This window comes from Myotis yumanensis, unplaced genomic scaffold (genome assembly GCF_028538775.1).
Source record: "Myotis yumanensis isolate MYYU_CA2020_CCGP unplaced genomic scaffold, mMyoYum1.0.hap1 SCAF_11, whole genome shotgun sequence".
In the NCBI taxonomy this organism is placed as follows: Eukaryota; Metazoa; Chordata; class Mammalia; order Chiroptera; family Vespertilionidae; genus Myotis; species Myotis yumanensis.
This window is the reverse complement of record NW_027223762.1, coordinates 30115274-30138248: the sequence shown is the minus strand read 5'-3', so window position 1 is coordinate 30138248 and position 22975 is coordinate 30115274. Positions and strand designations below refer to the sequence as shown.

Below are 22975 nucleotides of genomic sequence, written 5' to 3'. Positions count from 1 at the left end.
GAATGGAAGGTGAATGATTGACATACAAGGAAACAGCACATCACTATTAAAATAAGAACGAGAGGCTAGGAAATGGAGAAAATACACAGAAAATTTCAAGGCCCTCCCCCCCGCACCCCCAAAAAAAAAGACAAGTCACTATGTGCCCAGTGATTTCACTGCCTAAAAACCTATGCATGGGCAACTACACCAATTGGGAAGAACGTAAAAATTTGAAAAGCAAAAAAAGGTTTTAAGATATGAAGCACATAAGGCAAAATATTAACCTCTAAATCTGGTGGTAAAGCTATGGGTGTCTATTAAATTAATTTCGGAAGAATTCTTTTTGCACTTTGTGTCTCTTTTTAAACTTTTTAATGTAAGAGTCATATAGTTAAGTTTTGGGTATTTTTGTTTTAGTGTTTAAGTATTCTCATTCTCACTGTAAACCTAGCTACATCGTCAAAACAAGCAAAACTTGAAAATCTGAGCTGTTAAAAAAATTGATCAAAGTTAAAAATGAGTGAGAAAAACTCCCCTAGGCCTTGTTCTTGGAATCTCTCTATTCCCCACGCCCTCTTTCTGGCTTCTCTCCATCCCTGTCAGCCTCCCGGGAGCTGATAGCACCTTGGACACCTCTCCTGACCTCGACACCTATGACCCTTCAAGCATGAGCCTGCCCATTTTCTAGGACTAAAGGACACCAGTCTGGAATAGAGGAATGGCTTTAAAGGGAAGAGGATGCTTACGCTGTGGGGCACCTAAATGTGGGCACGTGCACAGAAAGGCTAAAACAAAGGCCTGTAGTCAGAGGTGGTTTCTCGGGGCTCGGTCACCTGTGGAGAGGTTCTGGACGACGCCGGCCGCCGCGGTGTGGAAGATGATGTCGGCACCCTCGTTCAGGTAATGCAGGTTATTGCGACAGTCAAATCCTCGGTAGCCAAACACGTGGTCGAGAGCCAGCTCCTACACCCCCACACAGAGATGAAAGCGGCCCTTAGAGGCACAGCCCGCACTGCAGGCGCAGCCACGCCTCTCATGGGACTGCAGGGCCCGGGAAACAGACAACCTGGCGCTAAAACATTCTGCTTCTTGTCCAGCTGCGGATAAAATGCAGCCCCCCACCCCATCCTTTTTTTTTTTTTTTTTTAACTGCCTGGAATGCCAGGGGCACAGGCTAACACCTAGAATTATAGTGAGTTTTCTAAACAAACTAGATTTGCTTCCCAGCTCCTCGGGTGAGCCAAAGTCTACGGGTTTGATGCCCTATAAAGGTTACCTAGACGTTTGTCTGTGCCTTGGCAGGCACTCGTAGGGGAGCTGAATGGTGGCTCCGAGATTTGCTCTGATTCCCACACACACAGCTGGGCCTGACAGAGCAGAACAGGGAGGCAAATGCCACGCTCATTCTGTTGCTGGGTGCACGCCCTACAAAGTTTCTACAGAATTTGCATTTTTTTTTTCTCAACAGCTAGATACTGTTCTGGGTTTACAGTCTTTCTCTTCTTCCTGTCTTGTCTCCCATGACAAAGAGCAGTGGCTGAGTTGGAGCAGACGAGCTCCTAATTCAATCTGACGCACATGTATTGTTGGCAGTGCCTCTGTGCCAGGCGCGATGCTGGTTGGTGGGAAATGAGAGTAAGAAGAGGCGAGTTCCATTTTTCCATGGTCTCTGATTCTGGCCTTTTCTTTCTCCAAAGCTCACCAATTTCAGACATCAGATTAATTCTCCTAAAGCACCACACCATGTCCTTACTCAACAGCATCTGCTAACTCTCACTGCCTGTGGGGAAAAGCCCAAATTCCTTACGTTGGCACAATGAGCCCCTACACACATGTCCTGTACTCCTTGCTCAGGCTGACTTATCTAGTTAGCCATGTACCATGAAGTGTTCCTATCTTTATGATTTTGCTTTTAAAAATATCTCTCATCTTCTCGTCCTTTTAACTTACTGAATGTCTGCCCAGCCCTCAGTCTCTCCCCCGCCACCCCGCGACGCTCACCCCCTTGTGTTTCCCAGAACTATGTGTGCGTAATTATGTAACCCCCAGTCCTAGTGGACAACTGACTCAAGCTGGGCCCATCACATGGTTTCTCCCAGGAATTTAGTGGACTTCTCCCAAAGTCCACCAAAGCAGTTAAAAAAGTCTGCAGAAAAAGAGGAGACGGAGTCAGACACACAGTTGGGTAGACAAAGGCACCCTCTTGGCTGGTGGTGGCTTTTCAGCTCCTGGATCTGGTCTCTCCTGAAGCTCCGCTGTATTTCCGGGCCTGTGCTGGGTTCCAGGAGAAATCCCCCCAGTGAACTTCTTTTCCAGTAAGTTTGAAGATGGGTTTTTCTGGCCTCCATGAGTTCAAAGTCTAGTACGGGAGACCACTGAGCCACAAGTAATGGCAGCAGGGTGTATGGCAGGGAGCAGGCCAGGTGCAGGAGGGTTCAGGGTGAAGAGCATCAGGAAAGAGAAGACGTCAGCAAAGAGCCTGGAAGGACCAAGGTGTAGGGCAGGAGGAGGAGGAGCTTCTAATCTGAATGGGGCTTGAGACGTTCTAGTCAGGGGCGGAAAAGCCCAAGGCAGCTCCAGGACCACTAGGCAATGGGGGTGGGGGCGGAGACTTATGTTACGGTGAGAATGACAGGAGATGAGCTTGAACGGTAGCGCCTGGTAAAGTTCTGAACCCATTCATTTGAATCCCCATCGGCTGGGATGTGGGAATCGACTGGGTCTCAACGCCAGGGTGAAACGTGAAGTTATCTTTCAAAGAGCTGATAGGGCATCAGGGCGTGAGAGGGAGGGGGGTCCAAAGACAGGAAGAACATTAGGAGGCCTCGCCCAGAAAACGGCAGGTTACCAGCGCCACCATCCCAAGTCTCAACCACTGAGTCCACACCCCTCGCCACTTACTGGCTTGGTGACCTTGGGCAGGGGGCCTAACAGGTCACTGAAATGCCCTGAGCTCATGTGCTCATTTACAAAATGGAAACAATGGAAGTACTTACCCCCTAGGTGTGAAGCATAGTACCCGGTGCAGGGTGAGTGCTCAAACAGACAGTGAATAAACTCCCGCTCTCCCCGAGGGGTACCCAGTATAGGAAACAGGAACCAGATTTGAAGGACATGGGACATTCTGGAGTTAGTACTGATAGGACCAGGGGCAGGGCTGAGGGAATGTGACAGTGGGATGGGGGACACAATGCTGCGTAGGAGGGACGAGAGCCATTGGATCCATCCAGGTTCCCTTGAAGGGACCTGCAGATGATGTCCACCAGGTGTCAGAACATCAATATCCGGTTAAATGCAAAAGTGTTTAACCTCCTCACCTCAACCAGTTTCTTTTTCTTGGTGATGTTGTTCTTCTGGAGTTTCTCAGGCTGGGGAGCTGCTCTGCTGACGGGCGGTCTGGAACAGAGAGTGGCCAGGAGAAACAGTGTTGACCAAAGGCAGCAAGCTTGCTTGTTGGGCGTGGCCAGCGAAGGCCAGGGCCAGGCTCTTTCCTCCCCCCACCCCCTCAGAGGACCCTCCACCTAGGCTTATTCCGTCCTCCCCCGTTGCCCACCTCCACCCACCCCCTGAAAAGCTTCTGACATTAAGGGTCCTGCATGATGGGACCTCGGTTCACAGGCACTGAGGTGGTCATCGGGGGTCAGTCCCTCTCTCCCAGGGGCCGGGAAATCCACGTGAGCCAATGGCTGACTTTAACACCAAAAGAGGAGCCTGAGCATGAGAAGGTAGAGGCCGTGCTTCCGCCATTTTCAGACAGGACCCATCAAAATTGTTCAGAGTTAGGTAGTGAAAATCACAGCATGGGGAGCAGTGGGACTTACCAGCCCGGCCTGGGAGCCATGGCCTCAGGTGATTCTCACCACACAAGGAGGCCAGCAGGAAGCAAGGGGTCAAAAACAGAGAACCACCCTGCTCCATCCCGCAGGCTCTGGTCTAGTTCCACTGCTACCATCCCAGCAGAGGTTGCTTTTCCCTTCTCAGTTTTGGAGATCTGGGCCTCTCCACTTACTTAGGAGATTTTATCATGGGTGAGCCCTCATGGATTCTCGGCCAATTTTGGGTAACCTGGGGTTCCTTTAAATCGACCTATAGGAGTTTGGGAAACCATGGATGGGTAGGGGAGACCTGCACCAGCACCGCCGCACGTCCCGAATCCATTAGTTATTGCTCTTGGGTTAGGTGAAGAGAAAGGATTACCTTGATCCCCTTGGAAGCAGCAAACAAAGCCAAGTGAGAAACTTAGTACAGTTTAGAGTAGCATTAGCAAGCACCTCATTCATGCACAAGCACTTTCCAAGTGAACAGACATTCCTGTGTGGCACAAACCATGCTTCCCGGGCATGCCAGCAAAGAACTAAAACAAATGAAAGAGTGCACCCGTCTACAAATTCAGAAAGCTCATACCCTGGCGTCTCTGGGCAAACTCTGCACTAAAGCGCCTACAGAACGGGGAGAAAAAAGGAAGCCTTGTCAATGCTTCCCACGTGCTCTCCGGGGCCTTGCGAATGCGCCTGGGGACGCTGCTGGTTTGCGAGTGTGCTGGGGACAAGCGTTTGTCAGAAAAACAACCCCGTCCTCCTGGATGGCACTGGGCGTTATGCACAATGGATGCTTTGTTTTCGAATCAAGTTCAACTCATAATTTAGCCTAATAATTCCCCGTGTTTCTTGGTAGGGCAGCTTGCCTGCTGGAACGGCTTGCATCTCTGTGCCGGGGGGGAAAACAAACAAGCTACCTTTATTTTCTCAGAAACTCTTCAATCAAAACATGTTATGTAACCATACATGATCACTGGATCCCATGGTATTATCATCAGCACCGAACAACGGGTAGCGAGCACATCTCTGCAAAGCGACACCCCCGGCTGACGTCATCGCCGCCAAATGGGGCGAAACCAGGAGGCGGGGGCTTGCCAGTTCTCGCAATTAGACACTTCCTGCACACTAATTATCACTTCCCAGGACATCTGCTCTTTCTTCTGTTTTAGTGGGACTTTCAAATGAAATCCGTGGGTTTCTTCTTTCCCCTAAGAAGGTTTCATTGATGACAAAAGCAAGCCAGGGTCTGAGATGGGCGCACGGGGACGCTGGGACTGCAGCATGGTTCATAGGGCAGAATCTGAGATTCAACGCAGGGCTGGTCTTCAGGGTACACAGGGTTGTATAATATGGCACATATTATACAGTGTGTATAGAGTATGCATACAAGCACAGACACTGTGTATTAATATATACATGAGACTGTATATATATATATGTACACACGCAGTGGCAACCCCGAGGATGCTTTTTTTCACCTTGATTTTCAGTTAAAAACGGAAAAGTAAAGCAATCTCAGAATGTTCCTCCGTATTCACAAGCACATGTTTACAGCTGCATCGCCTCAACACCGAAGGTGAGGGGGCAAAAGGGAGACACCTGCGTAGTGGCAAACTCAGCGGACTGAGTCTAGACCCCTGGCGGAGGTGGGCTCTGCATGAACGCTTAGCGCTGGATGCTCAGCGAACACTGGCTTTGGCAGGGTGCTGTGAGTACTTACTTGACAATTCCCTGCCTCCAAAGGAAAGCAAGTTAAAACACAATACAAGCATTAAAGGCTTCTCTCCGGGCATCTCTACACCGTGTTTGTCACATCAGACATGGGAGGGACTGCCAAACATTTCCAACACCGCCGAACGCTGAGCGTTAGCATTTTTCAGTGAATCTAAATCCTCCCAGCCTCAGGGTCCCCTGGAAACGTGACCCTGGAAAGCTGTGCTGAGGTGGGAAAGAGCGGAGCGCAGAGAGCATTCCCTCACGGTTCAGGCCAATGAAGTCTTTGTAGCTGGCTGTTCCCATGGCACACAGGATGGGAGGGGGAGCGAGGAAGGTGAGTGCCATTGGGAATCAGCAGGGACACTCAGAAAGGTTAAGAGTTGGACGGTGAGGGGTGGGGGTTGGAGGTGGAAGGAACCCAGACACAAAGGGGCCTCCTGGGGCAAGTGGGGCTTTGAAGACTTCCAGGGAGACCAAGGAGCAGGAGAGCTTCCGTTGGGCAAGAAATTTAAGGAGGGAGCCTGGCAAGAGAGCAAACGAATTGGATAATCCAGAGAGAGGACGGTGGACTAGCTTGGGCTTCAAGAGCAGGAGAGAAGCTTTGCCAAGGAAGAGAGGGTGACGACAGGAACCCCAAGGAGAGGCCTGTGAACTCGGGCATGTGCTGGATGCTAAGTAAGGAGGCGGCCCTCTTCGTGCCCAGTGCTGGGGGTGTGGGCTGCTGAGGACCCACCCCACACCTGGGGTAGAGTCATCACCTCATGCCCTCCTGTCCCCTATGGAAACGGCACATTCTGTGGGCAGGGAGGGTCAATCCCCGCTGTTACCTCATTGGCCAGCTGCTGGACTGCAGAAGAGGAAGCTTAGACTCACTTGAAGATGTGGAGCGTTCCCTGACATAGGCTCTCACCCTACAAAAGGCCCCGAAGGGAGGCCAGGGCCTGGGTGCCTGCTCCTTTTTGCCTCCTCCCTGGGCTGCTGGGCTAGCAGAGCAGGTGCTGGCCTGAGTTGTGCAGGAGAGGCTTCAGAGACTAGGGTCCTAGGGAGGCTTCTGAAATGACCAAGGAAGAGAGGAAAAGCAGTCACAGCCTGACAGCCGACAGGGGTGTCAGGCTTGGAAATCAGGTGAGAAACGAAGTGGTTCCGAGCAGCTTCTATAAAGAGGCTGTGGGTATGGAGAAACTCGACTCCACTGAGCCAAGAAATGCAAGTTTGAAATTGTTTTTAGTGTTTTAGTCAGACAATGTTCAAAGTGTCATTGGAGGAGACGTCATTATATTCCAAAATGTGCTATAAAAATGCTCCAGGAGTTTTCAAAATGTCTTGGGAAATCAAACGACTCTTCCTCTTGGTTTTAGATGGAAACCAGGGGATGATCTGGAGACTGTTTAGATTTGCCCACAAACAAGAGCCATCACCCCATGGATGGGCTTCAGGGGCTCAGTGAAAACCCTGGCACTCATGCCAAATCGTGTTTGCACATGTACATCTTTCTGGGGAGAAGGGAGCACGCTTTGAGCAGATTGTGGGGACAGAGACAGAGAAGAGAGAAGAGAGAAGAGAGAAGAGAGAAGAGAGAAGAGAGAAGAGAGGAGAAGACCAATGTTCTAGGATATATCCAGGTTTAGAAAAAGTGTCCAAAGCCATGGGGGGCTCTCTATCATCAAAACCAAAGAAAGTGGATTATGTTAAATGTATTCTTATGTCTTCCAGAACCATCTGTAGAGCTGCTCAGTGGTGAAGTGGAGCAAAAGGGAGTCAGGCAGGAGAACTATGGGTGACCTGAGGGCCTCCCATCTTACAAATGCTCTTGACTAAAGCCTACAATGCCACCCTTAAAAAATGGGAATATAGTCTCAGACATGGCCATTTTAGGCAAATATTAATGTATTTGGGTGAAAAATTGAGGGCATAAAGGATAGAGTGAAGGGAACCATGAGTAAGGTAGGCAGACTATTGAAGAGGCTACTATAATAGTCCAAGGGAGGGATGATAAAGATCTTGACTAATGCAGTGGTTGTGGAGAAGGAAACAAGTGACTATTCAAAGAAATGTTGGTGACGCAGACTTCAAGGACTCCAACTGATTAGCTCTAATGGATAAAGGAGGAAGAGCAATTCAACTGGAATACCAGTTTTTTGCTTGGGCGTCTGGGTAGATGGTGGCACCACTGACTGCAACAGAAGAAGATTTATAATTGAAAGACGATGAGTTCAATTTTGGTGTGACAAATGTTGGATAGCTGCAGGTTGGCTATACTAGTTGGAAGTTCAACTGAAAGGTGGGACTCAAAGAGATTTAGGACCTAGGGAATCATCCCCCAATGGGTGGAATATATGAGCTTAATCAGGGTACAAAGAGAGGGTGGCCAAGGGTGAAACCCTGAGAACCAACAGCATGTGAGGGGCTGGGAGAGGAAGCAGAGATAGGACACTGAGAAGGAATGGCTGGAGAGGCAGGAAGAGGTGAGTGGATTGGACTTGGGAATTAGGAAGTCACCATGTCAGCAGGATGATAGGAACAGAAGACAAATGGAATGGGCTAGAGAGTGAAGGAGAGGCTTGGTGAAACCTGGATGAGAAGGGAAAAAGGGAGGGAAGGTAAAGGTGGGGATATACATGTCAGTGTATAAAACAGTGGTTCTCAACCTGTGGGTCTTGACCCCTTTGAGGGTCGAACGACCCTTTCACAGGGGTCGCCTAAGACCATCGGAAAACACATATATAATTACATATTGTTTTTGTGATTAATCACTATGCTTTAATTATGTTTAATTTGTAACAATGAAAATACATCCTGCATATCAGATATTTACATTACGATTCATAACAGTAGCAAAATTACAGTTATGAAGTAGCAACGAAAATAATTTTATGGTTGGGGGTCACCACAACATGAGGAACTGTATTAAAGGGTCGAGGCATTAGGAAGGTTGAGAACCACTGGTATAAAATAAGTCAAAGGATTTGTTTTTTCCTTGAAGAGAGCTGGATGGGGATGGGACAGACTGGAATGTGTTTCTTGGCTTCGGACATGGATCTAGCTAAGGGGAGTAACAAATGAGAGATGATGAGGGAGCTCGGACAATGGGGGGCTGAACAGGAGGAGAGATTCACTTCCTCTGAGAAGAGAAGAAAGGAGGTGAGTAGTGTACATGGGGTGGAGGATGGGAGGCAAGATAGAGGAGACAGAAATGAGTATAAAAGTACACTTCACGCCCATTGGCTTCTGCTTTCTCAGTGAAGGAGGTTAGAAAAGCCATCTCCAGGAGTGGAGGGGGCAGGATGTAGGCAGAAGGTTGAGGAGGGGGCAAAGATCTGTCTGACTGCTGACAGGATGGCAAAGGGAGCCAACCAAAGACAAGAATAAAAATGAATGAGCAGACTCTGGTGAGGCAATCTGCACGAATGTCACTTTTTAGTCAGAAGAGTGAAGAGATGGGTTGTAGGAGAAATATAGGGGTGAAGAGCTAAGAGGACTGGAAGAGTGACATTTAGGTAGGCAAAAAAAGTAAAGCCAGGAGGGAACTGATGAACCTAGAAAAAAATGGTGGTGTCTAGGCACTGGATGTCATAATAGGGATGAAGATAGGGTGTACTGAGAATGACAAATCTAAAGGAGATTAAGATTAAGTCACTGAAGAAGAGAGGCACTATGGGTAACAATGTAACCCATGACATGGCAGGAGCTGAGGCTGACCAGTTGACTATTACCTGAACTCCTCAGAGACACAAAGTTGATAAATGACAGAAAGGAAGGATGGAAGAAGGCAGAGCATAACATGAACTTCAAAGAAGTGGGTGGGGCTGGTTTAAAAGCAAGCCAATATATTTAAACACACCTATAAAAAGCACCCTGATCCACCAAACCTTACGCTCAATAACATCATTTCAAGGGGCACAAATCGTGCACCCTAGCAATTGCTTCTGGTACCTCATCAGTTACCACATCACGACCACACAACAGTAGGAAGAGGCAAAGTAAACGACCCCGGTAGTATCCATTCCCTCCAACTGGATAGCTCAGAGATGTCTGGAGACTGGATTAAAATAATTGGACCCAACTCTGCCACTGTCTTCTAAGAGACGTTCCCTTTCCGTAGAAAAGCGTTTACCTACTTGTGATAAGTGAGTGGGTTTGGGTCAACTGATTACACTGTAGGAATATGATTTTCTAGGTGCCTAAATATTTTTTAAAAACATTTTATAGCACTTTACCTCTGGATTTTTATGGCCTGCCACATTTTTTGCAATAAAAAGCAAGGAAACTCTTCTCTAATGAATGGCAGGTTTAATTATTCATTATATAGACATCATTACTTTGCTTCAAACAAGAGAAAATCAAGAGGTTTGAATAAAGAAATCATTTATGATGGTAACATTACATTCCCTTTAAAAATCAACTAACTATTCAACTTCTGGTGGAGTTATATAGCTAGACAGTGAGCCTTAAAAATGATTAATTTCAGTGTTTCAGGGTATAATAGATACTCAGAGCAGCTGAGTGTAGAACTCTCACCAAACCCAGGGGTGATGGGAAGGAGAATTTAGCTGAGAGAGTAATGCTCTGGAGGAGCAGGGACACCCCTTCCCCTGTTTGCCCTATGATGTGAGGTTTGAGCTTCACGTACACTCAACATATATGCAACGGCAGGTCTCTGTACTAACTCCTGCTATCTAAGGTCACTCTGTCATCACAAAGGGGGTTGAAATGCAGCGTTAGAGGTTCCTCCCCATTTATTGGACCAAGCGTCAAGATAGGATGTAGCAGTTTTGACAGATCTCAGTCTGGTAAGTTCAGTAGCACCTGCTAGCAAGGTTGTCAGTTCTTAGCAACTCTAACAATACAAGCTCACAAAGCAGCTATTGATCAGGGCGACAAAGGGCCTCTGTCAGGCCTGCCGAGCTGAGGACTGTGCCAGGAGAGCTGGGCTGTTTATTAGTTGACATCACCCTGGAGGGGAGCATGGTCTGCTTCCTCGTGCTCATTGCACCTCAGGCAAATTGAAATGTGAATTTTCTGATTAAATAAAGCTTTTTTTTTTTTTTTTTTAAATTGAGGGCAGGTTCTCCCAGTGGATTTCTGTCCTTAAACATAGCATAAACGTTTAGAAAAAAAGTGGGATTACCAATAGATAGATGGTGATTTGTTTCAATTCAGGGACAGGCATTTAAACGTTTCCAATATTTTAAAACTTTGCCACCAATGAGAATATTCTTTGTTTCACTGCGAATCTGCCGACAAAGAAGCTTTGTCTGTAAAAATAGGTGTGATGGCTACAATAACACAGAATTTCCTTTTCAGTTCTTTTGACCTTGGATTACTGAAATTTAAACCAAATAAACATTTTAATATCTAACAGACAGATGGTGTGAAGATTAAAAAAATCATTTAACCAAGAGCAGTCCCAGGGCCAGTTGGGACATCACTGGATTCTACACAGGGTCACACCATTCCCCACAAAGAGAAGACCACCGAAGAGGCTAACAAAATGAAGGTAAAAGTTGTTGACAAAGAATGGATTTGTAGGCCATTTTGAGGACAGATTAATTTACTTCAATATTAAGAGAAGCAGGCTAAGTAAATTCACCCGCCCATCTACTCATCTGTTTACTAACCTGCGTTAGGCAGGTGGTGGTAACCGTGATAGACAGTGCGAACCCTCAAGGGACCTAGTCTCATGGGAAGTTTACAACCCAGTGGAGCTTTAAATACCGTGATGCTATGGACCCATACATTAAGGAACCGATATTAAACCTTTCCCATATTTTTAATGGGAACATTGTAAGGACTAAACCTTAAGGATCAAAGAAGGATATTAATTTTGGGGCTGAAAAAACAAACAAAATCCGGGTAACGTTTCTTTATAAACCTATGGTGTACAGCTGTCTTTACAGGACTTCCTTTTTGTTTAAGCTCATAAACCTGTATAAATCAATTTGGAATGAATATGAGACAGTAGGAGAAGATAATTCTTAGGGCCTTCCTGAGTCAGCTATAAACACAGTTTCAGACAAAGTTTGGAAAACCCTAGTGCTGGAGTAGAATTTTGGGGTCATTTCATGGGAGAACCTGTGAATTCACCCATGTGGGGACTGTCATTGTCTATTTCCTTGGGACCCTGGAGATTTGGGAAATTGACACTGCCTGAGGCAATGCTGTCGACTCCTGCCTTATTTAACTGTATCTGTATCTTTCCATACGTTCTACAATTAAAGAGACAACATAACATCTAACTTTTGTACTGGCATCTTTCCATTATTCACATCACTGTCCTATTGTGACCAAGCAGATTGGTGTCAGAAGTGAGATTAATGCCATGGACTCCCTCACGCCCTTGCCAGATGCAGTCAGCCATTTTCCAGGTAAATACCGGATACCTGCTGAGATTTTAAATGTGAAAGAAAATCCAAGGGAGCTGAGTTTTTCTTTGATTCTCACGGAGCTAACACTTTTTGTAAACGCCACAGACTCAGAACAAAAAAAAAAAAAAAAAGGAGGACTGAATATGTCAAAGGCTTCAAATGTTAGAAAGCAGTAATAACAAAGTTGATATAAAACTCTGTTACTAACCTTTGCTTTAAAAAGTGGCCAAGATGGAGACTGATTTCACATAAAAAATTAACTGTGAGAATTTCTACTTTAAAATATGTGCACTAAATATTATCCCTTATAGTCAGCTGAACCTTGTAACTTTGTCATTTAGAAAAAAAAAAAGACATTCAGAGGATAGAAATTAAAAAATGACTTTCTAACTGTATTAAGGACCCCCTTTCTGGAAAGCAAATAGTCTTTAATTAAGACAAAGCTGGATTGATATAAGTGTATCAAAATAATCATTTCTTGAAACTTATTTTTAGAAAATGATTGTGTACATATTACACAGCCAGGCAAAACAGCTGAATATCTAGACCAGGATATCCAAAATAAATTAATGACTGAAACTATAAATATCATAATTTCTAAGGCAAACTATATTAAACTCGTGCTAAGACAATATAATTTAAGGGTTAAAAAACAACTTTTCTACTTCAGACTTTTTTTGTTTTTAAAGAGAGGTGATGACCTTCTCTATCTGAGATAAACAGGAGAGGCGAGCAGCAAGCCCAAGGCCTTTCTAAGGAAAAAATGCACATCTGCTCAGTGTGGACTTTTGAGCTGTGCCCATAAGTTATGCAGCTGCTGTAGTGAGAAGATTGGGGGCGGGGGGAGACCTAGGGTTTGAATCTTTCCTTCTTTTAGTAAAAGGTAGAAAATGTAATAATAAGTAAAACAATGTTTTAAAGATGGTATAGAAATAGAATGGATAAAAAAAAAAGAAATAGAATGGATTTCCCTGGTCATCACTGGATAGATAGCAGAAAGCTGCAAGCCTGAGCACTTGCTAATAAAAGGCCTTGAAAAAATATAGACTGCGGACTCAGGTGCACTGAGACAGCAACCTCTGAGCTAACTACTGCATCCATTCAGAAAGATAAAAGATAGTGAATATGATATGCCGATTTCCATAAAAATAGTTCAATTTGTATTAATTTTGTATCTTGTCATTATCAACTTAGTGGTTTTTTTTCCTGAACACAAGTCCCAGGTTTCAACAGAATATATCAAATAAAAAGCTCAATTATTTACTATTCCCCATGTAGATGGTTAATCTAAGCAGATTGGTGAGGAGGAGATGAGGACCATGTGTCAAACAGCAGATATTTAACAATAAGTTACAATCCATGGCCCCACCAGGTCCAGCTAGAAAGACTAATGTTGGTGAGCTCATCTGGATTTTAATAAAAGACCACAGCCTACACTTGGGGATATTATTAGATCCTATCTATGAATTATTTTTGAAATGCCTGGTGATTCACCTCTGTGGTGATCATGCAGTTACACAGAATGCAAAATTGGGGTTGCATGATCATTTGATTCACACAAGAATATCGGATATTGGCACTAAACATGTCTATGGTTGTAAATTTCTAATTTCTGATTTTTGTTTCCTTAATGTGAAAATAAAAACCTTTGAAGATGGGCTAAAGATGTTTAAACATTATTTTGAAAACTATCTGGGACTATCACATGTAATGCGAATATAAAATTTCAATTACAAAAGTCAGACTTAGTGTCCTAGAATCTTTTATAACGTGATGCCAGAGGCACCCCGACAGTGGTGTCAAGGCCAAGGTTCCTCAAAACTGTTCCACTTAAACTGGGTAAATTTTATTGATCTGGCTGTATTAAATGGCATTTTTAATTGATTATATATACACTGTTGTAATACTGGGTAATAAATACCTGTGTATATTCAAAGGTGTTTATAAATGATAGTTCCTGTTTAACATTAAAATGGCCTGAGGTTCTTTTCTGTGATAACAACACCTGTTTCTATTAGGAAAAAAAAAAAAAACCTCAAGGAGAATGAGCTGGATATTTTCCATGCGCCCTTTCATATCTCCACTCTTCTGCTCTCCAAGGCCACCTCTGGGGACTTAACCACTGGATTCGCCTTCAGCTTCTGACTGGATTCAGCGTCAGAGGGTGCAAGGAGAACGCCATCTGTTCTCCTGATACCTCCTCAGGCTGGTTACCTTCAACCCTTTCCCTCAGGTCTCAGCTTTCATAATGTGGTCCACTCCTGCAGCTGTTCTCCACATCTGGCAACAGCTTCCTCCCTTTCCCGCTCCAGGCCCAGGTATGGTAATGGCTTTCAGCTGTTGCTATCCCTAAGGCTGCCCCAACCCTGTGTTCCCCATATTATTGCTCAAACCTTTGTTAACAGTTCCTTCATTAAGCTCTCCCCAAACTACTCCCTTTTCAGAGTATTTCTCTTTTTTTTGCTGGGGCCTCAACTGCTACAACATTTAGGCCAAACTTGAAAGATTTAAGATTATTTCTTTCACTGTCTACTAGTTTTATGAAATTCTATTTAAGGTACTAGGTGTCCTGTATTTTTGTATTCTATGAAGCCAACGTTAGGGAACTTGAGCCAAGAATCAAAATTAGAGAAGAGAAAGGTTTCTGAAGTTTTAGGCCACACTATCCAATATAATCTTCAGAAATACAACATACAACATGGTGCAGTAAAGACAGCAAAAAACAAAACACAAAAACTCCCATTAAAACAAGGCTAAAAAAGAGTTAAATTTAAAAATCAACTTAACTTCGCCAAGCTTAAAAAAAGTGTTGTTCTTTTTTTTCTATTTTAGTCTACAATAATTTAAGCACCTCCAGTGGTGATGGGGAACAAAGCAATGTGCACTCGATAGAGACCAGATTCCATGCTCAGGACAGGAAAGCCAAAGACAAGTGTGGATCTCTTGTCAAACAATAAGGACAATTTCAGAAATGCACGCTGGTATTATAACAAAGCCTTGTACACCAACCCAGAGAAAGCTCTGTTAAAAACTCAACAGTGACAAGTTAAACATGAAACAATTACAAGCCATTCATTATAAAAGTTGAACCTAAAAGAGTTATATATACTATTCCTTCAAGAAACAATATAAACTATGCTTTAAAAAAGGAATATATACCAATAATAATCAATTAATTTGTGCTCAGCTTATCAAAAATGAGGTGAGAAGGAGTAAAAAATGACTTCTTGATTTTAAAAATAAAATCCTATTTTTTAATTGATATGCCTTCCCCCCGGCACTGACTGGGTATTCCAAGCTCATGTCTCTTGTGGTCCTTGAGTCTTTGTCTCCCATTAGTCTTATGGGCACATGCCTGGGTGTTTAGAAAAAGCACCCAGATACAGGCAGGTATCTGCAGCCAGACACAGACAGGAACAAGGGGAAGGTCAAGCAGAGCCTGGCCCTGGAATCAGCAGGGCTCGATGGAGCCAAAGGGAGCAGTGTCACGGGTGACAGCCCTGAATATTCCCCGAGAACCCGGGTGCTGCCTGGCCCCATGCTCCTGTGGTCTGAGCCCCCAGCATTTCTCTGGCTCTGCCTCTCTCACGCCTGGGACACTGGAGTCCATGGAGCCCAGTCTGTACCCTGGGTGAGCCCTCTTCTGACTTATCATTAGGAGCCCTCCCTGCCCCAAGGGCTTCTGCCCATCTTCCCTTTCTCATCCTGCTTCCTCACAAATTCTCTGAAGGCTCTGCCTTGCCTGGCACCCCCTTGTCTTTTTTCCTGCTCAGAGCTGCCTATAGTCATATCTCTGAGGTTCAGGCTCCCCTAAAATTAATGACAACGACTGGTGGACACTGCTTGTTCTTGGTTCTGATTAGGGTTTGCCCCATGGAGGCTGCTAAGTCAGACACCATTCACTGTTTCTCCTCTGCTCGCCCCTTCCTGCTGGGGCCCGTTTTGCTCCCAGCATGCTGTGCGGTGCTCTCTGCTTTCAGCCCCAGTGGGAACTCATGCTGGTGTAAGTTATCAGAGACACGGCTATGTACAGAAAAGGCTTGATTATTCCTCTGGACCCTGTATTTATCTTAAAATTGTGTTCTTCACAACATGTTTTCTTCACTACACCCTGGTGTGAGCTATTTTTTTAATGCCAGTCAAGTACTAAAATAACTCCCCCCATATCTCATAATACTATGAAGCATTTTTTTTTTCTTTTGTATTAAAAAAAAAGCCAATCCTGTGTATGCTATGAACAAGTTTTCAATCTGGTGTATTGAAGAAAATGAGGAAGCTTCAAAATTCTGGATTTTAAGATAGAAAATTCTTCTTAGGGTCATCTCTACCTTCACCTCGTCCACCTCTTCCTACATTGAGCAGGTATGAGATTTTTACAGACCTGCCCAGAGACACACCAAGACCAAGAAAGGTTCAGATGAGACTCACTTTAGGTTGGAGATCAGCTGTAGTGTTTGGAATTAGGCATTTGGTTAGATTGCTAATCTTAGGGGCCAGTCTAAATCATAGCACGACAAAGCACTGGCTGTAGAAATAATCCACAAACAACCTTGGAATAATAGCCAAGGCAACTCATTACATAATGTCACGTGAAATTGGAAAGATTGGGTAATTTTCTTTCAAAAGAATGTTTAATTTATGCCAAATGTTTTTGTTTTTTAATATATATTTTTATTGATTTCAGAGAGGAAGGGAGAAGGAGAGAGAGATAGAAACATCAATGATGAGAGAGAATCACTGATCGGCTGCCTCCTGAACACCCCCTACTGGGGGATCGAACCCACAACCTGGGCATGTGCCCTTGACCGGAATCCAAACTGGGACCCTTCAGTCCCCAGGCCGACGCTCTATCAACTGAGCCAAACGGGCTAGGGCTGCCAAATGATTTTTCAGGTAGATTATGTAAGTGGAATGCTTATTCATGGACATATTCATAGTGCATATGGTTCTTTTGTTTCTTGGTTCTTAATATTAGTCCTTTACATTTATTGCCTCTTTCAAAAAACTAAAAAACTACATTGCAAGCAAAATAAACTATAATTTACAGACTATTGTAGAAATATCTATATAATTTAAAAAACAAAAGAGAAGTCTGAGCCTTTATAGTAGCATCTGGCAAAGATTCTAGGGAGGAATTAGGGTTTTTTCACATCAGATTCAATCTTCTTGCCTGCAGCACACCCACCCTTTCTCAACCAAAACAGGAGGGGAAGTAACATTTTATTTCTTTGTATCACAAATCCTACTTAACAGCAAAAGGTGCTATTATTAAATAGTTATTACTGGGCAGAAAGCCATACTGAGTGCAAAAATCAACTTGAGTCTAATCAACTATAGACATCAGGGTATCCATCAATGTGAAGAGCCCATAGAGAATTATTAAACATCTAAGATCCATGAAATTCTCTTTAGATGTTAAAAGTCATTATTTAATACTTATCCTCCCTACTATGAAGATGGCAAATTAAGTAATAGTAATTTAAACAAAATTTTTAAACAAAATGTTAAAACATTTGACAATTTCTCTTGTTGATTACAATAATAATTTACAATAACACACCTAAAAGGCCTGAAATAATACCAGCAACTTTCCTTCTCCACAGAGGATCCAAGACAACAAAATCAATAGGCCTGGAATCGCCAAACACACCTGAGCGAATGTGGGCAGCTGAAGACAGTAAGAGAAGGTACACCAAGTGACACAGAGTAATGTGCAGACTCTGGTTAGAATGGAGGATTATGTCACACCCACAAATATTCCCTCCTGATCCCAGAAGCCCGACCTCCCTAGTCCAACCCAATCTCATGTCTGTTCAAGTCATTCCATAAGTAACTCTGGCAAAGAGAAACCCACCCTTTGCCACATATTGAGGGCTGTGGGCAACTTTCCCCAAATTAAGCTCGTGTGCAGGTTAAGACTGTGCATACACGTAAAAGACTAGCTTAAGTAGCATCTTTGAGGGCAAAGAAAATGCACTGTGGTTTAGTTTACATGAGTTTCTCGTCGTCAGGTATGACAAATGCAAACAAACCTGGCGACGCCATACCTTTCTTCCATGGAAACCTCTTTCATCTGCTGGTGTGGTTTGGTGCCCTCCATTTCCCTGATGCTCACGGCATAGATCTTGGTGGTGTAATCAATGGCCTTTTCTCTGGCAACATCGCTGTCATAGCCTCAAACGACAGAAAGGTGGGGAGTGGAGTTGGATTGCCATGGCTCAGGAGGGGGAGGGGAGGGAGGTGCGGGTGGCACGTGGCTGCTGGGACTCACCTCCATCCTCTTCTGCGTCGGTGTCCGACTCCTCGCTGTCCACCAGCTTGCTCTCCTGCGTCCCCACAAACTCCCTGGTCCAGATCATCAGGGCCGTGTCGGCGCCCCCTACCGTGAGCAGCACGGAATCGTTGTGCAGCCATCTCACGTTGGTGACGTGGGCGCTGTGCCCCACGTACTTCTTGAATCTCGCGTGCTGGCCCTGTGAAGCCAGAAACTGGCCATTACCCCATCGGGAGCCCCACTGCTCCTGACACTGGATTATCTCATCCACGTTATTCTCTAGAGTGGCTTGTACTGGATACGAATGAAACATTTGAGCAGCAATTTCCTTACATTCCTCTAGACTGTAAGCTCTATGAAGGCAGGGAACAGGCCTCCTTTCCCCCTAAAACGTTACCTGGCTCACCACAGGTCCCCAGTAAATAATTTGTAAGGGAACAAGTAAAATGTTGGACTACAGAAGCTATTTCTGGGAGCGTAAGGAAGTATAAGAAGCTTGTTTTTGTTTCTCTCAAATATCAAATGTGGATTCTCCCCAGGTCTCTGGCATAAACTCCTGATTGTGAGTCTGGCTGACATTTGAGATCAGAGGTGGCCTCCCAGTCACTCCCCACAGTGGCTTTTGTACCACAGCCCAGACTGTGGCTGACCAGCAAGGTTCTTCTAATCCTGGGGCCTCACGGAAGATTTGAAACACACACACACCAGTTTCTGCCAGGGACCCCGGAAACAATTTCTAACACTAGAAACACTCGACTAATGGATTTAAAAACAAAGTAAGCCGCTTTTCAACAAACACGTTCGAGTAAACAGAACCCAGGTTATTAGCAATTTCCGAGAGCGCGCTCAGGCCCCGCCGGGCTTATCCCAGGAGGGGAAGGACAAGTGAATGTGAGCGGTGGCTGCCTGTTCACCCGGGGCAGCCCTGACAAGTGGTGGGGATTTGCAGCTGACAGCAGACGCCGGCTTCCATTTCTGGCTCAGGAGCCAGAGTCTGACTGGCAAAAACAGCTCCGGCGGGAGCCATTTCAAAAGGGAGACTTTTTTCCATCTTCTTGGCGACTCCCGGGGAATACCTCCCCGTGTGGGAAGCTGCATGTGCTTTCTGAAGTCCTGGGAGGGCCACCAGTGTCCCAGATGAACGCTTTATTCAATAACGGACAAGAGGCTCCCAGGGGGTTTTGGACCCGCGCCCTGGGGAACCTGAAACCGCCACAAGCAGGCGGCAGGAGACAGGTGCAGGGGAGTGTGTGCCTTTAAAATACTCTTGGTCGGATCTCTGTGGATCTGGCCGACCTACCTGCCAGCAGAGTGGACCCGCCCACTGCTCAGCCCAGTGCTGAGTCTAGAGGATGAGGGAAGCAAGCAGGTGGGCAGCGTTTCCAGGAAGCCCTCCAGAGCCACTAGCTTGCGAAGCGAATAGGCAGAGCCAAATAAGGATTTCCACTGGGAACCACCGTGTGACCAGATGAGACCCAGAGGCACGGACGCGAAGAGGACAGTCACGGTGGCTGCCGCTGTGGGTGCTGCCGGCCTTCCTGCTGGAAGCAAGACCCACGCCATTATGCAAGCTGGGTTCTTGAGGGAAGGAGAAAGTAAAAGAACTTGAGAAATGCCTCTCCATGCTCTCACTTACATGAAGGAACACAGGGTTTTTAGATGGGGGTGGAAAAAAGAATCCAAAAAGCAAGGTTGTGGGGCGGGGGGAGGAATATCAGGGACCAATATACGAATATCAGGTGTGTATGTGTGTGTGGAGGGGGAATGATCAATTAGAATATTTGCAGAGGCAAAGAAAGTGGACCAAAGGGGTAAGAAAAAGGGAAAGTTTCTGAGTCAATTCCAGCAAAGGGTGATTCAAGATTCTCACAATAGGAAGCAAGATTACTGCTCCATGGAACAATGAAAAGGAATTCACAGTTATCAGAAGGTTCAGGAAACCAGCGGTTCCCCAGGAGGAAGAGGCGGGCGGGGGTGGTTGGTGGTCCTCTTAGGGCCTATGGGAGGAGCCTCCTGAAGAGCTGGCACAGCCAGTCAGACGCACTGTCCTTCTGGGTCATCATGCCAAATCCTGCATTTCTGTTACAGCCATCAGGACTCACTACCACGACGCTCCCCTTCCACCAAATACTGAAAGAATGGAGACTCTGCCCTGGCCAGTGTGGCCCAGTTGGTTGAGCATCGTCCTGTGCACCAAAAGGTCACCAGTTTGATTCCTGATCAGGGCACATGGCCAAGTTGTGGGCTGAAGTGTGTACAGGAGGCAACAGCTCAATGTTTCTTCCTCACATTGATGTTTCTCTCCCTTCCTCTCTAAGAAAATCAATAAAAACATATTTACAAAAAATATGGATAATCTGAAATATGTCCCCAGAGCGGTTAACTGTTTTTAGGTGAGTAATTTCTGAGAATATGATGAACATTATGTACTCTCTCCCCACATTCACATTTCATACAGTTTCTCTGTATGAAAAACTTTCCTCTTTGAAGAACCATTCTTTCTCTCTCTTTAAAAATTCTCTTGAGCCTTTGACATTCTGAGAAAGAAACTGAAGAACCTGAGGGTGGGTTTTAAAAATGAAAATGACATGGTGAGATATATTTTTTATCCTTAAGTTTCCTTTGTTACACTTTTCTAATGGAGGATATGAAGTCGCTAAATTACTGGTGATTTTACAGTTTTGTGAGAGAGAAAAGAAATATACAAATGAAGAAATTCAACAAAGGGTCATCAACATACAAGTTCTTGATACTAAACACTGAATTATAGCTAATTTCTAGATGAGTAGGCGGCATCTTTAGGAATGACAAAGTCCACAGAGGCTTTTAAAAAAGGTGAGAATTTTAAAAAATGACATAACAACTACATCAAAAAGTAAAAGTTTGGGATACTTCCCATATGGTAAGCATTATTCTAAATATTTATAAGTATTAATTTGTATAATGGCATAGTATGCAATTAGAGAAAGATTTGTTCCCACCTTACAGAGGACCAACTCTGTCACAGAGATTCTAAGAAACTCCCCTTAAGTCAAACAGTTAATAAATATCAGAGTCAACACCTGAACCAGGTAGTTTAGCTTTAGAATGGAGGACATGGTGATATTTTAATCTCTCCAATCTAGTGGAAGGGCATAGCTTTGAAAAAGAAGGGCAGATATGGGAAGCAATCAGCTAGCTATATAGATGGTGTCGAAGGACAGCATTGCACGTGGTTTAACTGGAAAAGTGGGTGGGCTCTGGCAAAAGAGAGTCTATCTCGTGGAGGCTGGAAAACATGCGATTGTCAGGGAACTAATGTCATCACAAAGATTTTAAACTACGAAAGGACCCATGATTGTCATGGAAGAAGGAAGACATGCCTAGTAACTCAGGGGAAGGGAGAACAAGGAAAAGGGCCAAGAAGAAGACATAACTTGAGAGTCTAACAAATGGAACTTGATTTTTGGACACAGAGAGATATGTGTGGTGATTAGATCCCATAGGTATCACCAACACCTGATGACATGGAGCTCAGTGCTAGAATACTGCAATGGGATGCTGTCTTTGTCCGGTTGGGCTTCCGTAACAAAATATGACATGCTGGCTTAAACAACAAATTTATTTCTCACAGTTCTGGAGGCTGGGACATCTAAGGTCAAGGTGCCAGTCACTTTGGTTTCTGGTGAGAGCCTTCTTCCTGGCTTATGGATACCATCTTCTCACTGTGGGCTCCATGGCCTTTCCTGGGTGCATTTGAGAGAATGTCCTCTTTGGTGTCTCTTATGAGGTCACTAATCCCATTTGATCTGGGCCCCACACTTACAACTTTATTTAGCCTTAATTGTTCTCTGAAAGGCCCTATTCTCAAATATAGTCACATTGGGGGTTAGGGCTTCAACATTTGGATTTTGATGGGGACACATTCAGTCCATAACAGGTGGTGAACTTTGTCTAACATACCCAGAGCAGTGGGGGAGTGTAACTAGACAGCTGGAAATATTCATCAGGTTGGGTCCATGTATTTGGAAGGAAAGTGTGCCAGAAAATCATATTTTAAAAAAAAGAGGAGGAAGAGAAGTGATACTATCAAGGAGTTTTATTTACTATTAGCCAACGGTTTTCAAATGCTTTCAAATTATGAAACTATTTCTTCAACCAAATCTTATAAAGTAGGACTGAGGAATAAAAAGACAAGTAATCCAATTTAAAACAATGGATAAAAGAGGTATACTTCACAAATGGCCAATAAGCAAATGAGAAGCCCTCAGCATCATCAGTCATCAGGGAAATGCAAATTACAAACACAAAGCCCTCATACTACCTACACCCAGGACAGCTAAATTTTACAAGTCTGACAACACTGATGTTGGCAGCTAGAACTTGCTTATATTTCTGGTGGGAATGGAAAATGGAAAAAGGTCTGGCAGTTACTTAAAAAGTTAAATACACATTTTCTCCTATGACCCAGAAATTCTACTCCTACATATTTACTTAAGAGAAAGAAAACATATGCCCACAAAGACTTGTCCATAAATGTTCATAGCAGCTTTATTATAACCAAACAGTGGAAAAACCAGGTGTCCATCGATAGCCATGTGGATAAACAAACTGCCGTATCCATACAATGGCATTCCACTCAGCTATAAAGATGTAACAGACTGTTCTTACCCACCAACAACATGCAGAAATCTCAGAAACAGCATCTGAGTGAAAGAAGCCAGACACAAAACAGCACCTACTTGACTATTCCATTTACATGAAGTTCTGGAACAGGTACAACTAATCTATGATGAAAAACACTGGAATATTTTTTTTTCATCTGAGGGTAAAGTGGGGGT

At 44.5% G+C, this 22975-nt stretch overlaps 1 protein-coding gene across 1 annotated transcript in view; it reads right to left on the bottom strand.

Annotated features, from left to right (window-relative positions):
* EML6 (EMAP like 6) overlaps positions 1-22975 on the bottom strand; it is a 196689-nt gene that overhangs the window by 17981 nt on the left and 155733 nt on the right. Inside the window, exons 26-29 of the mRNA XM_070429229.1 lie at positions 18153-18354; positions 17929-18055; positions 3300-3378; positions 816-945 (exon numbers count right to left, since the gene is read on the bottom strand). Coding sequence (XP_070285330.1) covers positions 816-945; positions 3300-3378; positions 17929-18055; positions 18153-18354 — 538 coding nt within the window. The remainder of the gene's footprint in view (positions 1-815; positions 946-3299; positions 3379-17928; positions 18056-18152; positions 18355-22975) is intronic.